The following is a 22,953-nucleotide window of genomic DNA, read 5'->3' as shown; positions in this document are numbered from 1 at the left end:
TAGAGGCTAATACTCCCTGGTGCTGACACTCCAGCAGTGACTGTGCATTCAGAATTTTGCTAGTGCAACAGCTCTCACAAGCAAATAGTACATTGAAATGTGAAATACTTGTGCAAGTTGAGCTTTCAGTTGGCTGCTTTTACGTATTTGTACTGGGAATCTTCTCCTGGTAGACATAGTCTTCTAGTCATGCAGACAAATGCTATATGACATACCCGACTGTCTTTTGCAGGTCCATCTGAATTACTGGACATGACAGACAGTGAAACGTAAGTACAACCTACTCACATTATGTGTGTTAGAATAGCAGACTTCCCTTGGTTTTCAAGTGCAAATTTTTAAACCAAAAAAGCTTGTAAAATGGCACAGCTCTTCAAAAACAAACAAGCAGACAGAAGTCCCCCTAAACACAAACATCAACCAGATCATATGTGGCTTCCTGGTCTAGAATAAATGTTTCTTGGACTTCATAAAGTACTTCCTCTCTATTGCTTCCCATGCTTCCTTAATCTTTCTAGAGGAATTGAAGTCCAACATTGTGTTTTGATGTTTCTGGCATCCAGCTACTAAGGGAACAACCTTAAGAGTAAATTCTAGAACTCAGGAAATTACTTTTCTTGTTCTACACCTCTTCTTCAGTCCCTTCTTGATTCATCCAGGGTGCTCTGCCTTGGTTCTCCCAGGTGGCCACAACCTGTGCAATTGAAGGTTTCCATCAGGTAGTTAAATCATCAGTCACCTCTGTTCTTATATAAAACAACTCCCCGAATCCAAAACTAAACAAAAAAATTACTTTCCTTTCCAGTTCCCAGCTGCTGTAAATCTTGTTGTATAATTGAAGTTTGCAAGGGAATCAGGAATAATCCTGGAAAGTGTATGGAATATATGGGAAGCAAAAGCCATCTTTCTCATAGGTATTAAGCCTATCATTCCTCATCCCACACTACCCTCCTCTGCTAACAGAGAACACCTTGTGCACAAGGTGCATGTGTGAAGTCCAGAGGTGATGGTGTCTGGATGTTTCTTTTCACCCAGTAGCGTAGCACAACCACTGAAACAAAGTGATAGTGAACATGGCTACAAGGTCTTCCCTTTATAAAGGTCCCTCTGCTGCTAACTCTTGAAAAGGGAAGGTTCAAGCTGTAACTGGCAGTATGAATTTGTCTTTTGATCCTCAGGGGGAAATCAGGTAGTATCCCATTCTGATTCCAGTTCTCCTGCAGCAGGGGCAGATTTCTTGCAGGGCTGCCTATTAATATTTCAGCTTCCCCTGTCATGGACCGGGGCTTAAATTCCTTTGTGCATTCTCTGAGTAGGTAGGTGAAAGATTTGTCCTACTACATGCATTTTTTGTCATTTTGTAATGGCCCTACATGTTGGATATTAGTATTAAGGACACCTTTTCAATGCACTCAAAGCATATTTTCCTCCTCTTCCTAGGCAAATCTAGATAGATTTCTTTACTCTCAGCACTATAGTCAATCTCAGAATCCTCTTACATGTAGCTCTAGTCTGAGTGAGGGGCTCAGCAATAAATGTGCTCCCACTACGCAGTGTTCTCTTTTGAAAAGCCTGTGTTCAGGCTTTCCTAGTAGCTCACCAGTCCAGCAGTAGAAAACAAAAACACAGCTCTTGCTCTCATACACCCAAGAGAGCAGGGTATCAGAACCAGGGCAGCAAGTGCACCAGTCTTAGCTTTGATGGGCAAGATTTTTCTAGGATGAGTCAGAGAATGAGGTTGAGGAAACAAATTGCAGGAAGAAACAAACACTGTTGCTATTTTGCCTGCTGTGAAGTAAGAAGGGAGCTAGTTTACCTCTGCAGCAGTTAGCAGAACTGGCATTTGGATGGGAATGTGACGTTCCGTCCTTTGAATACTTAAAATCTGTGCATGTTTCTTTCCCACCCCTCAGAGTTCTTCGTCTGCTATTTGTGCATTGCAGGGTTTCCTACTGAGTCAAAGGATGTAGATGCTAAGGGAGAGAGTGCCCAAGCCTACCTCTGCCAGCAAGAGGGAACCTCGCAGAAATGCAGCATCCTTCTGTGTCTATCCTCTGCACCTCATACTTCGTAAATGTACATTGGTGTGATGTGTCTCACTGCTGGTTTCTGTACTTTGGTCTAGGGGTGAGACAGCATTACATAAGGCAGCCTGCCAGCGCCACCGCGCCGTCTGCCAGCTCCTGGTGGATGCGGGAGCCTCTCTGAGAAAGACAGACTCCAAGGTAACCCAGCTCCGTCAACCACTTATAAAATACTGCAGCCAAGCGAGACCAATCAGCATCCATCCCTGCTGTTTGCATGATTGAGGCTTCCTTGTGTGGACCAAGAGCAGCTCTTTTTAAACAAGCCATTTTTATATAGAAAACTGTATTGATTTAAACAAGTACGAGAGACTTCAGTTCAGTCCCCAACACGGGTCATCATCACCATAGTGAGAGCCTGGCCTCAAACTATTCGGTGCATTGGGTATGAATGAGACATCTCCATGGCACAGCAGTATCCTCCTCCTGTGTGGTCAAAAGAGAGGCCTGTGGGCAAGGACCACCTGCAGGAGCCTTGATTTCAGATTGCATAGCTTCTGTGAGGCTTGATTATTGTGGCTGACTTGCTTTGTGAGGATGGCTATCTGTTTGCTTTTGCCCTGGCTTGCCCCTGTGCTCACTGATGGGACACTAACCACAACCCTCTCTTGGTGTAAGCTTGATTGAGAAAGAAGTCTGGGCAAAATTAAAGCCGAGGAATATTCTGTCATTGAAACAATTTGATTGCTTAGGAACATGGTCCAGAAGCTGCCTCTGGAATTTCTGAGCATAAACATCCTGTGGTCAGCAGTTGAGAGTGGGTTGGTTCTCTGGGTTCTAGAATCAGAAGCATCTGTGCTGTAGCAAGACATTCAAAAACAATTCCCACCATGCTATGCTGTATAGGGTAGCCCATAAGTGGAAGAGATATCCTCTATGATTCTGTGATCTCTTTTTCAGATGACAGTACTGTACATTGGAAAAAGCTTTCTGAAACAGCTGAAATCCAGACAAGTGGCTTCTGACTTGTTAATCTTCTTCTGCCCAGGAATCATCTGTTCTTCTAAATACATTAGCACAAGATTTTCTCTTCCTGTTTCTTATTCTAGGGTAAGACCCCTCGTGACAGGGCTCAGCAAGCTGGTGATCCGGATCTGGCTTCCTACCTGGAGAGTCGACAAAACTACCAAATGGTTACCCACGAAGATCTAGAGACAGCAGTCTGATGTCTGAAAATGTCGAAGAGGATCCTTGGAAGTCTCGAGGCTTCACCTGAGGCACTCAGGCGTCTTGTGAGAAAGAAGCTGATGGAATCAACGTGTCTCTCACTCTAGCGGAAAATACCTGAGGACATGCCACCAGTTTCTAAGGGCTACTGAGTCTTGCCACGGAATGGTTAGGTTCCCTAAGTTAGCCCATGATAGATGAGGTGGGACACTTTAAGGTCTGTGGAATCCATGGGCCGTGGAAATTTACCATTATTGCTTCCAGCAAGTAGCATGAACTTCTCCCATGTTCATCTATACAATTTATTTTAAAAAAATAAGGAAGGAAAAAAAAAAGGAAAGACTTAAGAGGGTGTGGGGGAACAAAACTCCAAACTAACTGGGACATTAAAGCACCCAGTGAGGCCCTCCTCCATCTTTACAATTTCCTGCGTTCCTTTTATTCTCCTGTTCCCCCCACTTCTCATAAATTAAATAGTACCTGTTATCTCTGTGTTTTCTTCACAAATGGTCAGGCAGTAGCAAAATATTTGAGGAGCTCTGGATGCCCTTAGGAAAAGTCCAGTGTTTTTACCAGCTACACTCCCTCCCTTGCCATCCTCTCAAAAACTGCATCCTCAGTACCCTGTCACCATGGAGTTTCCTTGCTTTAGGAGAGGATGCTGTCTGTTACCTTGTTTCCTAGGGTGTGGGGCACAATTAGATTTACAACAGTGACAAAACCTAACCTTATTGTTGCTGGGTATGTGGTTATGGTAGCCTCACGATACAGTAATTTGTATGGGAAGGAGTTATATGGGATATACCGTGTCGAATGGCAGAGCAGAAAGTTACCAGTAAGGTTTCTCATATTACTTTTGTGTGTGTGTAGTGACTGATCCAGTTCTGCTCAGGTTTCAGGCCTTCCTAAAAGCTGATAGTGGTTCTTTACTCTTGAAAACATGGGTTTTACACTGGAGATAGATTTGTGCAATACTGAGGGAGTTCTGATGGACAGATATATGGACCTAGTGCCCTTTGCATTACAGCCAGAGATAGGAAGGAGGCCTAGAACATCAGCAATCAGCCTTACTGCTGCCAGCAAACAAATGGGCACTGGCCCAGTCGCATCTGGAATAGAAAAACCTTCTTTGACTGAACCTGTAAACTATCTGATTCTTCAAGGGAACAAAGTTTCAGGGAGTCTGTCCCACTGGAGAAGGACAAGCAGCAGCTCCTTGCCTCATTACCCACTATAGGCTCGAAAATGTAAAGCTTAGCCACTGTAAAGGCCTGCTGTGTCTTCACTACTTGTCTGTTCTCTGTCTTGTAACCATAAAGGAAGAGAAAGCAAACACACATACATACAAGCATAAACAAAATGTTCCACCTTTGGGTTTCCAATTGCTGCAGATATCTCAGCTGCCAGAAATAACAGAGCTTCCATTTCTACTTTGTCTGACCAGTTCCCATGAAGACATTAATGACTGAGTTTTGGCATAATTCTTATAATACATTTTTGAGTTTTGCTTTGTTGTTTGTTTTGAAGGATCCACCAGTGTTTGCTTTTATATGCCTTGCTAGGTGTAGCTCTCTGGTAGATGATGATCATCAGGATTACATACATTTGGAAACCATGAAAATAACTCAGGTCATTATCCAGATAAGTTTTTCTTCCTTACTAGAGGTGGAGGAAATTAATTGTATTTATGTTCTTTTTCTTTTTCTTTTCTTTTTTTTTTTTTTTTCAAACAAGTGATTGTTATGGTAGAGAGGGAGGAGCTGAAAAATATACTTTTAATTTTTTTTCTGTTTTCAAAGGTTCATTTGATATGAGCAAAATATTTCCGTAGTATTTCTTCCTCTGGAAGGAAACTATATATATATTTGTAATCTATAGGTCAATGGTGACATGAAATGTATTTTGTCTTATTTTCTGTCTTTCTCGTTTAAAAAATAAAATATGAAAGCCAAATTCCTTCTCTTGGTAGTCATCCAGGGGCTTGTGGAGAAGGTCAGTATGTGTATATATTAGAACAGAATTTGGCATCTGTTAAAATAAAAAATCAGAATATAATTTTGGTGTGGTATGTGAAATTTCCACAAGGAACATTCTCACGCTGTGGTTTCATGGTAAGCCTTGCATCATTTCCCAGCAGTGAGAAAAGACATTACTGTAATATTTCTATATATTGGATGATAATAAGAATTATGTTTCTATCAATTTTTTGCTTTGTTTTACTGATGTGAGAAACGGATTAAGCTTCAATGACACCAGGAGCTTAACTCTGTCCTGTGCTGGGGCCAGTCTGGTGCCTGAGCAGAGTGTGGTCACTGACCCTGTGACAGCTCCCTGGTCCCTTAGTCCCATGAAACAGGTGGAGCAGTAAAGGCTTGCTTTAATCACAGGTAGCTTCCAGAGGCCACATGTGAATTATGATAAGGGAGCTGGGTCTGGTCCCTCTCTGTCCCCAGTGGTCCTCCCCTTGTCAGGCTGTCCCTAGTGCCTGGGAGGTGGTTGCGGCTGTGGCTGGCTCTGGAGCAGCTTGTCAGGATGTGCAGGTTTCTTGAGCAATTTTGTGCCATTTGGGCTGCTCGGAGGAACTCAGAGCACATGAGAGACTGTGGCTTGTCTTTTTCCCTGGAAGCTGGAGTATGATGATGTGATCAGAGTGAGCCCATTGTGCCTCTGGAAAGCTGCCCATGCCGTGTGCTCAGCTGAAGACAGTTACCTATATGATAAAAGCACTGGATAATGATAAAAGCACTGGATAACGATAAAAGCACTCCCAGCACTGGAGTTAGGACAGGAACTGGCTGTATGTAGTGCCTTTAGTATTCAAGCTGTCCCAAAGTGCTGCACACATAATGCACGAGATACTTGTGATGTGTTGTATTTGTAGGTAACAGAACATGTATATTGCTTTCTACAATGGCAAGGAATATCAGAAGTTGGTTCACTGAGGGCAGTTTGGGACCAGGATGCTACAGGATTATTCCTTACCATTTTTGAAGTGTGATGGGATTCTCAATTTTGGACAGCCACCAGAAGAAGGCAGACTCTGTAGCAGTCAATGGTGACCTATGTATCGAATCTCTGGAGCACTTGGGCTCTAGATTTATCCAGTGTAGTTGTGCCTGCACTGTGCAGGGCCCAAATTTCAGTGTGCAGCTGGGAATCCACTTAAATTATATGTAAAGCATTTTGATTACTAAAAGTGTCTGTTCAGTTGCCGTGTCTATAAGTGTGTGTGTATTACTATATATATGTAGATTTATAAACATCAGTATACATATATATAGAAGCACACACACATATACACACACACTTAAAATTGTGCCATTTGAATGACAAAGTACCTAGGGATGCTCAGCTACTGACATTGCTGGACTGACAAAATGTGATTTTCCATTTTAATTTGTTATTAAGGGGAACTTTTTTAGTAGAGCTGAGGAGCTCCTGAATTGTTCCATTGTACTGGTTTTACTATCTCATTTTGGAGTTGAACGGAGGGAAAGAAAATATTTATAATGTTGATAAAATAAACTTACTTTTGTAATTTAATAGCATCAGTTACTCTTATTATTTCATGTTTTAATGGTAGAGGTATCTTCTATGTGTTATCCAAGGCATGATGATGTCATACATTTTTCACTAATGTGAAACAGAATCATCGACTTGGATTGGAAGGAAAGATCATCCAGTTCTACCCTCCTGACATGGGCAGAGGCACCTTCCACTAAAACAGGTTGCCCAGAGCTCCATCCAACCTGGCCTTGGACACTTCCAGGGGTGGAGCATCCACAACTTTTCTGGGCATCTCTCAATACTGTGAGGTGTGAGGTTGAGTTTTACTCATGTAAAACAGGGGTTCAAGACAAATTTTATCTGTTACAAAACAGGCCTCAGACTCCAGTGACTCTTTCACCGTTTCACATGATGGCTTGCTTGTCTGTGTTTTAGCACTTCAAGATGTCTGTAGGTGTTTTTACTGACACCTGTCACTCTTGCTTTTCCCCAGCAGCAGTAGAATTTCTCAGTCTCAACTCATGGTGCTATAGCCTGGATTCAGACTACATGAGATATCCCCTGCTACAAGAGGACTGTCGTGCAGAAGAGTCATAGACAAAGAAAATAGTACAAAATTGATGGGTCTTTTTGCCATTGATCTTCCCAGCTGTATTTGCCAAGCTAGTGCTGCTGTGTAAGAATAGATGGGGCCCATGATTTTTCTGGTGATGTGGCTGTGGGAGGTTTGTTTCAGTAGTATTTGATGACCTCCTTGGCTCATTTTTTAATTTGTCTTTTCTGTGACAGTGATGTGCATGGTAATGAAAGTTTCTAACACAAAACTTTATCTAGAAGTGGCTATTTTCCTTTCAGTCATCCCAGATACCTCCTGTGGGGTATGCTCATGTGTTGACCCTTCCAGGACGACAAAAGCATGTTGAGATGATCTGACTCTGGACTATAAATTGGGCAACATACATTGGTAGTCTTAAGATTTCCAGGAGGTTACTGGTACTCAAGAAATGTATGGACATGCTGGATATTCGGGTGCTTTGAAAGTACTCCAAGGAAATTCTGTTCTTGCACTTCATGCACTCCAAGAAAGAAGCAGTTTCTTTTGCTGATCCATTTGAGGTCTGTCATTTTCCTTCCCCCACTTTTTGCTTCTTGTGCACCAAACTGACTTCCATGGAGAAGTGTTTCATAATACTTGTTTTTAAGCTTGCTAAAGTAACATTTTGATCTCCATTTTGTCTATTCTTTTCCATTCATCAGACATTGTTTCCTCTATTTTCCTCACTGAATCTGAGCTAAAGTGACATTAGATTATTAGCTTCCTAATTAATCTAAAGCATGAAATGTGAATATCTTCAGTCATTTCAGCAGTCCTAGAAACAGCTTATATTCCTATGTCTTTCTGTATGTATGTGAAGCTATAGGACACAGTATTACAGTGTTTACTGTGGTACTCCTCATTTTGCTTTCTTAACAACTATTTTACTTAGTAGTGGATTGCTACAGCATTAAATTCCATGATCTGCCTGCCAAAATCTGTTGATTGCAATGGCAACTCAGTAATGTGCTAAAGTTTACTTGCTAGCATATTGATGAAGACCGGAATTTTATGTGGAGGATGTGTCTTGAGCTTCAATGTGTTAACTTTTTTTGTAAGGGCAGAAAGCAGCTCATGACTGCACTGTGGAAATGCCTCAAGGGGAGCTGTAACGCAACCCTGCACCCAGCTGTTGAGGTGAACAGAATATATAGAGGAGTTGGGATGTCTCAGCATTTGCTAAGGAGTTACCATTAGAGACAGACTGCAGCACCTCAGCACTTGGCTTGGACTGCCCAAAACCAAGTACTTGGGCAGTTTCTCACTTCTGTGTAAAAGCAGGCTTGAGAGAATTACCCAGTGTTCAAAGCTAACCAGTCAAAGCGACCATGTCTACTTGCACCCCAAGTTATGCCATGGCACCACCCTTCTCTGGACTGCCTACCCTAGATCCTCTGCAGGTGCCAGAGCTCAGGGGCTTTCCCTCCCCAGTGTGTTTCCAGTTCCACTGCCCACGATGGTGCCCACAGAAAGTGGTATTTTCTCATCCCCTGTTCATGTCCTCTGGAGAAACACCCCCTACCTCAGCCAAGGAATTTCCTGGCCCACGTATGGTGCCATTTGTGCAAAAGGGGAAAATTCCCTCCCTCGGGCCTTGATCACACCAGTAAATCCATTACATTTGACTTCAGTGATTAGGCAGGCTTAGAGCTGAATAACCTTACTGTATTCAGCCATCAGAGTGCATCTTGTCCCCTGCCTTATTTATAAGGTGCCACATTCCAGTCTCAGCTGCAGTTTCTTGTTTCTCAGACTTTTTTTTTTCTTTAAAAACCCCAAGACAATCTATCCTATGCAGTACACATGTATCTAGTTACCCAGAGAGTGGGGAAGACAGGCAGCTCATTTTAAAACCCTCTCATTCTGATGTAGCACATGATGACTTCTAAAGTCTAAGGAGGGGGATGACTTGAAAAAAAAATCATGTGTTTCAACATTCACACATCTATATTTCAGGAAATAATTTGATGCTAAGCCCTTTAAAAACAGTCAGCTTATGTTCTTAGATCCCCTACATGTCAGAGATTTGGGGAATCTTAAGAAGGCAGTGTTTCTCTTGACAGGCACATACAATTAGTTGAACACCCGAGGAAGCAAAAGTCTTGCTTTGTTCAAAAATTTGTTTCTGTTTTGTGACCTTCATCCACTAGAATCAGAACTCTGACTTAGGAACCGTATTTTAGAGTTTACCAATATGTTAACAGCTCCAGCACTCATATACAAAGTATGTAGAAGGTGTAGCCTTTTGACATGCAAGAAATAAAGCACTACTTCTTTCAGCAATGTAATACTACATATGTAATTGCTTCATCTCGAGCCAGCCTCCTTTTGCTGGTGAAGTGTAACACCTGGCTCTTCAATTAGTCCCTGTCTGGGAGGCTGCTTGATGTGTAACCTACCACTCAGCACTGTGGCAATCCAATGCTCTGTTACGACAAGTGGTGCAGCAATTAGCTAACTACTAATGCATGAACCACAGTAGCAATTCATTTCTTAGTATTACACTTTATTTTAATGAGAAAATGGCCTTTTGATTCCAACTACCTTAATGACCTTCAGTTGCCACTTTTTCCTCAGCCTGTGGTCAAGCAGAGGGAGAAAGTAATCTCTGTTCCTACACAGGAATCCAAATCTTGTCTAGGAACAGTACAAACCGGTCAGGTTTGTAGGTATGGAGAAGAAACTCAAGAAGCTCTTGAGCCTGATGCAGCAGACGTGAGTGATTTCTTTTTGGCTAATTAGGCTTTAATAAGTAGTCCCAGTTTTCTAGGGCTGTTTTTGCTGTGTGACATTCACATAAAAAATGAAAGATTGCAAAATTAGAAAAGCAAAAGCAAAGTGAAGGTGGTCCCTGGGAATGGGAACCCTACAGAATGGTTTCCACATTCGTTGCCATTTTCCAGATAGGGAATTGCAATGCTGTCTATTGAATATCACTGTAATGAGTAATTATGTCCCATAGTTAGATGTATCTACTTGTAAAAATGAGGTGGGTGCATTTCTTCTCTGAGCTCATTGCATCCAATATTTATGTCACCCAGGTATGGAGGTGTCCCTTTTCTGCCCCCATAGAGATCACCACACTGTCTGGTGGGGAACACCCTTGTATTTGCAAATCTTGAGGCCACATGAAGTGAGACATGAGTCCTAAGGTGTACAATGACACCTCTCCCTGCTCCTTAGCCATGCTGGAGGTTTTCCTTCCAAATGAGTGGAAGAAACACCACATCAAAATAAAATGATTGCTGTAGGCTACAAAGTGAATAGCTGTCTTTCCTCTCTTGTCCCCCACTTCAGCACTTTTCCAGGACCAGGTTTTTTTTATTTCATCAGAAAGGGAAAACTGTTGATGTGCCTGTTTTAATAGGAGATGGGTGCAGTTGCAGTTGTTTTGTCCTGTGGTATTGCTTCTATTGTAATACTGTCCTTATCCCCATGGCATATGGGAGGAGTACAGTCGTATCAAAGCTAAGAAAACAAGTGATCTTGCTGGCAGCTTATGGCAGGAAGGAAATGGAACATAATATTATTTAAATTTGATTTTAGATAATCTTCAATGCTCTTTGCTTTTCCTTCCCCCTTTTTTTTTTTTCTTCTCTCTCTCTGTTCTTCATAGAGTTTCTATATCAAAGTCTTTAATCTTTCATCACCTCTTCTTTCCTTAGCTCATGCTACCTTCATTTTTTGACTGGAAAGGTCAAAATCTTACTCTTGTGCTTACCCTTGGGACACTTCTGCTTGACCAGTCACAGATGGTTGAATCTCCTCTGACCATGTCCAGACATGGGTAGGGAATGTTGAAATTCTCTGTACTAGGAATGAGTTCGATGTGCAGTACTAAAGGCTCCTCTGAGGGCAGTTGCAATGCCTGAGTTGTAATCTCAGGATTAAGCAGATGGGAAGCATGATGGACTTGGGTTTTTCATACCTGAGGGGTTGATTTCAACATTTCCAGACTTATCAATAGAAAAATTCTATTGTATTTTTTTTTTTGGCTACTCTCATGGTTCTTCCTTTTGTGATTTTCCTGTCAAGAAATCTTTTCCCAGGCAGATTTTATTGCGTTGCTCCGTGATGTACTCACAAGAAGTGTCAGCTGTTTCTAAGTGGTAAGTGAGTGTGCTGGTCTCTCATGCAAAATGGCTGGCCCTGCTACTGTACAGTTTTCTGCTCAGCACATATCTCAGAAAAATCACAGGGAGGTGGCAGAGGCTTATCAGGATTTTGTTCCATTTACATGTCACTGCAGAGTGATTCTCCTCCATCTGCTTCCTTTGATCGCTCAACAGCTTTGGGAGAAAAGTGGCTGAGCCTTCAAAGCACTAAGCAGCTCTTGGGAGCTTTGGTTCTCCCTAGCTTGCTGCTGCACCTCGCAGAGCTGGGAAAGGGAAAGCGGGGGATGCCTTATGTGCAGAAAGATCACCTTACTGGCAAAAGTAACAACTCTCAGAAGGCTACCTATTCAAGACACCCCACCATGTGCCAGCCAGAGTGTAAAATACCTATGGACATCAGTAAGCTTGTAGGAGCTGACTTCCTTTCTTAAGAGCTCTTCCAAGCTCTTTTTGATTCTCTTTCTCGTACACTAGGACAGGGATTCCTGCCTGTTTCCTCCCAGAGCAGCTGTCCTGAGGCTGTCCTTTGTAATGGCTGCCATCTAGCTGCCCTCACACCATGCATTATGTGTGCCCTATCTCCTGTAACTCTATTGGAAAACAAAACAACCAAGAGTTAAAATCCCTTTCCAAATGGACCTGAGAGTTGCCAGCCTTGGCCACTGACCCATCAGGGTGCTGTGCACTGGGGAGGGGAACATGGAATACGACTGCCAACATTTCTCTGTAGAAATTTCCTCAAGGTGAAATGTGCTTTCACACTGGGAAATGAAGGTTATTTTTCTTCTGCCCATATTGTTTTGTGTTGTAAACCCTGTGCCAGTCATTTCGGATGCAGCCAGCTTTTTGGAAGCAGGAGGATTTTGAAAGATTTTTGAAAGTCTGGCCAGTGCTGTAGCTGGGGACTCGTGTTCTGCAGCTCCCACACAAACCTTCTGGTGGTCCGTGGAGGTTTCACTGTCCTCTCTGACTCAGTGAGCAGAATATTTCACTACAAACTACAGGCCTGCCTTTGTGCCACTGCTGTTGCTACTTTGCTTCTGCACAGCTTTTAGAACAGCTATGGCTTTGCAGCCTTGCACTAGGAAAAAACAAGATGTCTTGTGGGAAAACATGATTCTCCTGTGGACACAAACACTCATCAAGTTGCAGGTGTGTGCTAATAAAAATTCAATGTACATAAATACTGAGCTTAGTTTATGAGACTGTCACAGCTAGCTCAGTGGAGATTTATATCAAGCAAGAACTGACCTGTTGTTTTACTGCAAAACATAAAGGTTATGCAAAAAAAGTCACTCGATTTAATGATATATTTCTGTCTTATCATAGTTTACAAGTCTAACTGTGTGCCACATGGTTGCGTCATGGAATAGGGAAAGTACTTGCTGTGTGTTATAATTTATCAGCATGTTTCTCTGGATGTATTGTGGTCAAAGAGATAGACCAGGAGGTAGTAAATCAAGGGTTTGAGATTTTATTCCTGCCAGTTTCATTGAGTCATTTGGGGTAAGTCATTTAACCCTATGGTGCCTTGATTTTCTTATCCGTAAAATGGGGATAAGATCACCTCCCAATACACATACAGGTAATGTGTTTCATGTTATGAGCCAAAATCTGCTGTATATTAACTATTTTTGAGTTTGTTTTTTTGTTGTTGTTGTTATGCCTTGTAATGTTGCTCACACATAGTATTCTGCTTCTTTTGGAGCCATTTTTTGAGAGACAGTGAGAGTAGCCCTGTCCCATGCTTTTTAGTTTAGCTGGCTTAAATTGAGATAGTAAAGAATGCTGGAGGATCACCATTTTCTAATGAACTAGTTTGCACTTCTCATGCTTGATTTCCATGTTTGAGCTTTCTTGTATTAAAAGTTTTAACTCAGGTGATATTTCAAGTCAATGAAAGCATTCTGGTGGTTGCTTTGGCTTCAGGGGAGCATGTTGCTGAATTTTAGAGCAATTTTATTCCATCGTACTGAGTTCATTGAGCACAGAATGTTTCATTTGGAAGTGTCCATCTCAGAAATGCCACCTCCCTCCTATCATGTTGGTATTACAGAATATTGTCTAAAAGTCCAGAAATCACCACTTCAGTCTGTTGGTGCAAAAGGTTTCTGGAGAATGAAGAGATTCTCTGGCCTTCACACTTCTAGTCACTGGGCAAATGGGAGATTAAAAGTGATAAAGAACAAGGCCAACAGTTAGGAAGGAGTTAGGGAATTGGAGGTGTCTTCTGGAAAAAAAAAAAGACGACTAAGAAGGAGTCATCATTATGTGGGATGGTGATGAACAGACTTGTGATGGAAAGGCTGAGTTTCCATTGAGCTACATAGTGCTGCTTCCTGGAGATGACAGGGAAAGGACAACGGACAGATTCTGATCTCCTCTGCACTGAATTCACTCCAGGTGACCCAAGATGTGACAGAGGTCAGAATCTGGACCACTCCATAATGTGTTTGGCCCTCTAAATAGAGCAGTAAAGTCAAATAACAAATGTGCATTTTTAACGAACATTTCGTGGGCATCCAGAGTTCTAGTATTTGTATATATCCTATTATCCGATTCCACATCTGTTCCAGGGGTTGTAATAACATCTCAAAGGGCTCTTTTATGCTGCCTGACCCCATGCATAATGCTCTGGAGCTGTGCACCTTGAGGCTGCCAGCTGGCAAAAAGAATCAGAGGCATGCAGCAGTAACCCATGAACTGAGGATATATGTTTAACAGAGAATCAGAGTACAGATAATAATTAGTGAGTATGGGATGGAGGAGGGGGTTTTTTTGTAACAAAGTAAGAAAGTATTTTTTTCCATGATTTTCTTGCATTTCCTATTTATACAAAGTATCTTGATCACTGTGTTGCTAAGTAAGGAGATTTTAAACTGGGGGAAGGAAGAAATACGTATACAGTGAAAGAGCTGGTTACTGTTCCTTTTGGACGCTTTTTCTGTATTGTGACTTGTGTGGAAATGTACAGAATAAAAGTGAAGAAGCGCATGCCTTGGCTGGGCTGAGTTTCTTTGTGTTATTTGCCAGCAGAGCTGGGTTGCTGTTTCTGGCAGAGTGAAAAGACCAGTGTGACTTGAAAGCTGTGAAGAGCTAGGGGGAGTGGAGGAAAGGGGTGCAAGAGTCCAAATTTTGCATATATGTGTGTGTGACTGTGCAGGGAAAGGATGGGAAGGGTGTGTTAAGCCTCAAGCTCATGGTAAAGAAGAAGGTTAATGATACATTTAACACTTCCAGGGGAATCTTCTCGGTCCCTTAGTCAACTCAGATTGTCAGCTCAGCATTCAGTGAGTGCAGGAGAGATCCAGCAGAGATTAGCAGGACTGTAATGTAGGTGTATAGGTCACCTCATGATCTTAGTTATGCATCTCAGGAGTGTTTCTTCGGTGCATTCTCTGATTCACCTCTGTATTATCTTAGCACTAACCCATGAACATATAATGACTCTGTTTGTTTCTACCCAGCTGTGTCTGACTGAAGAATTTTGTCATGGCCATTCCTTGCCTTCTTGTCTCCAGCAGCTGCCCTTCCTGCCCCATTAAAAAGTTTCTGTGCCGTTTCTGACACCAGGGATTTGTGACCTCTCTTCCATGCAAGTCAATGTTTCCTAACTGTTCCCTTGCCTCCACTCTCCCACCCTGAAATTGTATTTCTGAATAATTTTGTGATGTTTCCTTTGTCCTGTCTCTCTGGGACAGCCCCTGCCCTAAAAACACCTCCCTTGCACATGGTTCTGGCTCCCTCCTACGCTCCAAGCCCTTTGATGCTCAGTGCTGTTGCCAGCAGCCAGCTGTGTGCTTGTCTCTTTTAAAGGATATCTTAAGCCCTCTTTTCCTGCTGTCTCAGAGAGCCTAAGAATATTATTATTAATAAGAATAGTGCTAAAAAGACTAACTGTTCTGCCTGTGCAGGACTGGCTGGAACTGGATGAGGATGTGACCTCGTAGTGGGTTACACTGCGCGGTGAGGAGGCGCTACCAAGCACAGCTTTGACGTCCATAAGCACTGTGGTACAAAGCACTAACCCCTCTGGGGTCCTTCATAGTCACCAGCTGCACCAAATGGCTGCCAGCTGCTCTCTGGAAATGTCTGCGGAGAGGAGCTTTTTGATGTGCTCAGAGCTACCCTCACAGCAACATCTGGAGGTGTTCCACCACCTGCAGGCAGAGCTGCTCAGTGGTGCGTTTAAAAAAATGGGAGTGCAGCTTTACATCCTACTAGTTTTGCACCCCAAATTCTTAAATGTGTGTGGCCTTGCATGTGTGTGTAGTTCTGAAGAGAGTCCAACTGCTCATTTCTCATCCATTGTAATTTCCCCTTGTTAACTCAGCATCTCATCTATGTTAGCTGTTTCTAACGCAGAGCTGGTTTCTAGCCAACTTAACCCTACCAATATATTTAATAAAGCTGGTGAAATTCATAACTATATATATACATACTATATACACACATATATAAATACCTATCTCACATGCTAATGTACTTTCTTAAGTGGGGAATTCCCTTTTCTGTGGAACTTCTCTTTACATATGAAATGTAATAATTTTTCTTTAAAAAGCTAAAGCTTTCATAGCAGGAATGTAACTACAACAAAAAAATAAAAATCCATTCTTGGGAGGAAAAAAACCAATCCTGACAGGAATCATTTGCTTTGAAAAAAAAAAACCCCAAACCCCTGCAGTTTCACTGCAGCCAAGTGACTTCAGTATTTCCCTGCAGTTAAAATGTGGTTCTCTCTAACAAGGGACCTTTTAAACTAGGTAGTGATGCTTGTAAGAGATGTTGCCAAGGTTGTTAAGTGTAAAAATAGGTAAATATTGGAAGCAGTCCCATAATTTCAAGGTGTTGGATCTCATATTTTCACATTCCAGGCTTGATATTGATACATAAGTGTTATATTTGCAGCTGTATTAGTTCACAGCAGGCAGACCATGGCACAAGAAAACCTTCAGGGATGCATCTTCTCTTCTTCTGTCCCGTCTATCCACAATCTTAACCAGCACTAGGGTGTGTGTGTTTGCCAGGAACTGTTTTTATGTGAATGTGGAGTTTAAGTACCAGTGTGTCAAGTCCATGGATTCTGCTGCTCTCATTCAGTAAGGCAAACAGTTCTGCAGGTATTAAAAGTGAGCTGTGAAGCCCAAGACCCAGAAAAATAAAGGGTTTGTTTTCTGCAGATAAGACGCAGGAGTTACCTGCTGGGTGTTAAATTCAGGTGGACAATCTGTAGATGATAGGAAGTCAGGTAAAGCATTGCCTGGTTAATATCTATAAGCAATTTGCTATCTAATCAGGAAGCTGACAGAAATTAGTAGGATGACTGTCAGAACTTTTGACTACAGCCTCTTTCGTCCTACATTTGCCACCAAGAGTGAAGAAGAGATTTAAAAATGAAAGAATAAGATTAAAAAGGTAGTTTTGAATGATATTTTGGATCCTGGAGCCCCATCCAACCTGAACAACCTTGAGTCAAAAATGGTGATATATGACTCAGACTAGTGTTTGGTCTCTAGATTTTGGGGGTTTGTTCCTGATGTAATCAGCCAGCAGGCTGAGGATTATGTTTCTAAGAAATAGGGTGTGATTACCTGTCTGCTTCTGCTAATGCCTGTATGTACCACATAAATTTCTTTGCTGACAGAACTGATGATATTCTAACAGGCTCCGGTCTTTCTTACTCCATTTATGAATATACACTTAGCTCCAGGAGTATCTGTGTTTTGCTAATGGGTCTTACTCTGATCCCTGAAGTACATAATAATGGGATGCAAGGCTCCATATAAATAGAAGGGGTTATTATTCTACCTGTTCACTCTTTTTCCTTGTTTCTCCCTTCTGTCTTTTGTGAGTTGTATAATAGAAGGGCAGATATGAACAGTCATGTCCAGTTGAATGAGATGATCGTAGAATAAGGGGTCGCTGGATAACTAGCAGTTTCTCTATTAAAATTTCTCTGTAGTCTTTACAGTCATTTAAAGTTTTCCATTTTAATTTTCAAGTATGTGCCACCTAATATTGCTGTGAGGGCCTGAAATTTTGTATATATTCACAGTCCTGACCAGAATTAAAGTTATGGCAAACCAATGGAACAGCTTACAAATTGAAGCTTGTGATATGAAGTTTCCCCTAATACAGAACCGAGTGAGCAGTGTGTCTGTAGCTGCATGACTCTACAAGTCACCCTGAAATTCTTACACTGGATTTGCAGTGAAGCTGATTTTTACTTGCACTGCCCATCTCTGAAAGTGCCCATCTCCTAATGGGAGAGCTAGTTTGGTATTGCAGTGCTCTACAGATAATTTGAGACTTTTTTCACACTTTAATAATGAAGGTCAGATTTGTATCCAGAAGTCAAGCACCTTTGTGCATATGTGGGGGAAAGAGAATAAGGGTTCATTAGGATTATGAGGCACTGTTTGATTTAGAATATTAATACTTTCCAACCTTCTCATATTTCAGATTTCTTTTTTTTAAGTTTCTGTAATTTTCTGTAGTCTAATTTTGAAAAAATAACAATACAGGATCTGGATTATCTTTTTGTTTGGTTGTTTTTTTGTTATTAACAAACACTGACATTAATCTTTCCAGAATGTTGATTCACAGATCCTTCAAAATGACAGCCTTTTTCAATGTCTCAACTCAGTCGTCCAATAAAAAAGACTTCTGTAAAAATGACTATGTGTATGTGTAAGGTGAAGGGTCTGGAGCATGAGTCATGAGAAGCAGCTGTGGGAGGTGAGTTTGTTCAGCCTGGAGAAAAGGAAACTCATGGGAGACATAGCTCTCTACAACTACTGAAAGGAAGTGGTAGCAAGGTGGGAATTGGTCTTTTCTCCCAAGAAGAGTGATAGGACAGGAGGAAATGGCCTCAAGGGGAGGTTTAGCTTGGATATTAGGAAAAATTTCTTCCCTGAAAGGGCTGTCAAGGACTGAAACAGGCTGTCCAGTGAAGTGGTTGAGTTGCCACCCGTGGGGGTATTTAAAAGATGTGTAGATGTGGCATTTAGTGATGTGGTTTGGTGGTGGAGCTGGCAGGGCTCACTTAATGGTTGCACTCAAAGGTCTTTTCCAACCTAAATGATTCTGTGATTCTATGAAGGTCTTGGATCCAAGGACTTGGGAATCGTGAATTATTCAGAAACATCATTTTGATTGGCCAAAGTTAGTTTCTCTGCTTCAGATTCGTTCTTACTACTTCTGCCTTGGGGAGATGAAGCTTTCTGGTGTGAGACATTAATTTCTGCTTCCAGACTGTTATGCATAGTTGTCTCAGATTTGCACCTTGGTCCTACTCAGACATATTGAACCTTCCTGTTGCTACTTCTCTTCTTTCCTAACCAATATGGGTTTCTTTTGCAACTCTTTGCTGCATATCCTCACTAGATTACAGAAACAATTTAAGCACACAAAAGCAAGTGACTATGGACTTCCTCCAGACACACAGCAAGAGATGTCTTTTTTACTCACGTGGAAGGAAATTTCACTTAGGCTCCATAGCCTTAGTCAGCATCTAATCAACACCTGAAGCTTGTTTCATGAAAGGGGAGGTGGATGCTACAAATTCAGTATTTTTTTATGTGGCTGTTTGCTTACAGGCAATGCATGCCTGCTAAACACAGCAGAGCTTCTTAATTACAGGGGGTAAGTTTTTTGTTCAAGGTTTCCAGGTCTGCCAGCACTGTGAGACTTGTTCAAAGCCTTTCCAGATCAGAGAAGCTGTAGTTACTGTCCCTGAAATTATATGGGAAGGGAAGGAAGGGGCTATCTCTCACTGCATGACTGACTGCCTTTACAAATTGTCTTTGCTGTTCCTAGATGTCTCACATCAGAAATAGGCTTAGCTGCACCTCCTGTTTAATGTGAGAGATGGGTTATGGCTCACCAGCTGTACACAGATCTATGTGTCTGCTGCACCCAAGATGGATGTGGGAGTCATCATGAGTAACATCCCACAAGAAGGCTTTAGGAACTGAAGAAAGCTGTCTGGATCCCAAAATTTCAGTTTGTCAATGTGCAGACTTTCATGAGAAACCTATCTGCCTATTAAAACACACACTGAATTTCTACTATATACTATATAATTTTTACATACATATATATTTATATATACACAATTTTTATAGTACAATCATAGGCTAATATAGGTTGGTAGTGAAGTCTGGTCCAGTCCTGTTCTCAAACCAGGGTCAGCTTTGAGGTTAGGACAGGGTGCTCAGGGTTGGATCATTGTGTATAGTACCATTATTTAGGGTCTTATCAAGGCTTTCCTTAGGTTTTTATAAAAACTGAAAGAAAAAAGTACTTGCTGTAAGGACCTGGGATCATGAGTAGATAAATGGGCTGCTATTGTCCCCACTTCAGTAACTTGAAGCAACACAAAATGTATGTGATTTGCAGAATCAGGAGCTGAACATACCACAGACAGCTAGAGAGGCTTACTCAAAGGCACCCAGGAAATCAGTGCTAGAAATAAAGCACAGACCTGCAAGTAAGTCCTCTGGCTCTCACTATGTTAAATTCATATCTGGCAAATTCTATTGTACTGTGTGTCTCCTATTAAATTTTCTAGTTTCTACAGTCTCTTCTGCTGATGGTTGTTTCATGAACTTGTGCACTTTGCTTTGAGTTGCTAGGGTTGTTTATTTTTTCGTTCCCTGAAGCTAAAAGTTGCATCCCTATTGTGTAGAAAATAGGAAACAGATTTGTTCTTCTCAAGTGTGTTGGGCCTTTAAATGGAAACTGGGAGGAGAATGAGGGGACAGCCTGCAGCCCTGTCACATTCTTTCCATTGATACACATGGACACCAGGCAAAAGTCTGATTCTGAACCCCCAAAAACAATAGATATGGAAATGTTTTTCTCTTTTATTTAGTTTTTCTTCTGTCCCTCTTAAAGTGAGCATGGTGGTGAAAAACACTACAGGTCCTGGTCTAGGACTTGTACTCTCTGTTACTGCATAGAAAAAGAGAGTTACTTACCCCACAAGTTCGAATACCAGCATACTGGCCAACAACAACAACAACAAAATGGTTTTATCTCAGTGTGAACTAAAGATAACATCATTAAAAAATTATCTGCTGCAGGATACAGCTGTGTTCATGCTTACCTAAATATGGCCAAGCAGTGTGTTTGACTGGAAGAAGCAAATGGATCTTCCAGACCAGCAGGTAAGTAATTCCTCATCTTCCTGCCACAAGGGTAGGGGGTGTAGGTTCCCATGAAGGTGTCATGATGCAGATACTGCTCAGCAGTCTGACTCAGGCCTCAGTCACCACTGTCTTTCAGTCCTTTTCTTGTCACCATTTTCTTCAAGAGTCTAATGAGATCTGGTGCAGCTGTAAGACAAAAGAGCAAGCAGCGCTGGTGTTGTTTGTCATGGGATGGGAGAGGGATAATGCATAGGCTGTTGCTCTGAAATATTAATTAACAAGAAAAAAACAACACAAAAAACTAATCTACACCAACACAAAGAAACAAACCTTCAGCAAAAGTTACTAATTTAGTCTTCTTCGTATATCAATTACACAAATGTGTTTCAGAGATCATAATGCAAAATTTGGCACCAGAATGATGGTAAAAACCAGCAGCTCAGTCTTGTCCCATGTCTCAGGTATTGATGAGATGTATGAAACAAGACTTCTTCAAGCTGGAGGACATTTGGTTAATGACTTTTACAGTTGTGAAAGCTAGAGTTTTCACAATGTTGGTCTAGTAATTCTGCACAAGGGAAACAGGAAATCACTTTCCATTTTCTTTAATTTGTCTTCATTTTTTTAGACAGTCTGAGCTTAAAAGTGGTCTGTATTCTGAAGAGGTTCCAATTGCAATGCTCATCCTCTTCTCAAGTGTCCCATATAACAAAGCCCCTGAATGTTAAAACAATTTTGTTGGTCTTTCTCAAATTCTTTTCAATAATCTTAGTGGGTGAGATTTGAATTTTGAAAAGCTGTAATCAAAGGAAAGTTTGAACTAGTAATGTTTTTTTGACATCTTCAGCGACAGCTTGATGCTCAGTGAATTAGAGTATCTGCCATCCTGAAATTTTATGATCATGTTATCACGGCCTAAGAAGGTGTAAATTCCAATGGATTTACCTGTTCTGTTTGTTTGATTGCTTTCTTTAATAACAGTAAACCCAGAAAAATTTGCCTTAAATCCCCCTCCTAGAACAATTCTTGTAGTAAAGTACTAGGTAATTTTTCAGACTCAGTCACACAGCTGGCTTATTATGTTACTGGGGAAAATCATAGGTGAAAATAGGCTCCACAGTGAGGAGAGCTTGAATGAGTGTCTGCCTACAGTTTGATCTGGGCATTCCTTACAGGATGAATCTGAGTTCTAGACAGGCTGGGGGGAAAAAAATCCAGCTGTGAGGGTTCACCTAGAATTGAATAAAAAAGTTATCCCTGTTATTAAACCAGGATTCCGTGGAGGATGACTTTTTCCTGTCCAGATCAGGTAGTGTATCCATTTGCAGAGACTTCACCCATCTTCATTTTTCAATTTCATGAATGAACAAACCCCAAACCCCCACACTTGCTAAACAAGTTTATAAATTCCCAGCACTTCTTTCATCATCAGAACAACCAGGGGAAAAACACTACATAAAGAGCATTGAATTACATTTGTGACCTGGTCCTATGACTATGCTTCAAAATTAGGTGTTTTTCATTTTTTTGTCCCACACTGTAGAAATAATTTAAGACATAAAGGGAGTATCATTTTACAACATTCCAAAACAATAATTCATCTGGAAAATTAATGGTACCTGTAGATGCTAGAGTAAAGACAGGCAATGCAGCTATGAAAGTGCTCCTCATTTCCTATCCCAGACAGCTGAAACAAAACAGATGTCACACAGACTGAAAAAAAAAAAGGGGGGGGGGGAAAGTTAATCAAAATCTAAAACATCACTAAAGAAAGAGTTAAGAGAAGTGATGCAGCTTCATAGACTCATACAAACTGCTTGTAAAACTCCCATGTTTTCTACCTCCTGAAAATATATGATGAAGGAAACATAAATAGGCAAATTATACCAGAAGAATGAGCATTTTGTTAAATATTGTGAATATTAAATATCATACTGCCTTCGGGCAGTTAACAGTGGTTCCTAACACAAATCTGGTGGTGTTTCTGCTTTCAGCTCCTTGACAATGGTGCAATTTCTAGATATATATTATTTATGCCATCCAAATCAGATCTTATATTAGCATCATTTAGACAAAGAGAAGGATGTAGGTTATTTAAAGTGAGAGGGACAAATGCTGAAGAGGGAGACAGAACTTAATCTAACTGTTTGGAAAGGTCTACTTTACAATATCTTAGTGTTTTGGTGGAATAATTGGAAAAAGAATAGCCTGGGGAGGCAAAAACAATTCTGAAGGATCTCTTGTAGTGTTGAAAAGCAAATTGAAAGAGCAAGAATATTGCTAATATGTACAAGTTGATATATCCTGTTAGGTTCTGCAAGCTCATTAAAATA

General features: G+C 41.2%; 1 protein-coding gene across 5 annotated transcripts in view; it reads left to right on the top strand.

The window, feature by feature from the left end:
* The window catches only part of DGKI (diacylglycerol kinase iota), a 207,208-nt gene extending 200,414 nt beyond the window's left edge, over positions 1-6,794 (top strand). For 4 of the 5 annotated variants that reach the window (XM_027660011.1, XM_027660001.1, XM_027660005.1 and 1 more), the window contains 3 exons: positions 233-269; positions 2,126-2,225; positions 3,134-6,794. In XM_027660011.1, the coding sequence (XP_027515812.1) occupies positions 233-269; positions 2,126-2,225; positions 3,134-3,250 (254 nt within the window). In that variant the 3' untranslated portion in view covers positions 3,251-6,794. Of the gene's footprint in view, positions 1-232; positions 270-1,943; positions 2,226-3,133 lie in introns of those variants that run through there. The other variant, XM_027660020.1, reaches the window with a different exon arrangement.
* Positions 6,795-22,953: the final 16,159 nt, after the last annotated feature.

The sequence above is a fragment of the Corapipo altera genome, unplaced genomic scaffold (assembly GCF_003945725.1).
Source record: "Corapipo altera isolate COAL_440 unplaced genomic scaffold, ASM394572v1 1, whole genome shotgun sequence".
NCBI lineage: Eukaryota > Metazoa > Chordata > Aves > Passeriformes > Pipridae > Corapipo > Corapipo altera.
Note: the sequence above shows the minus strand (reverse complement) of the source record. Positions and strands in the feature narration are given on the sequence as shown.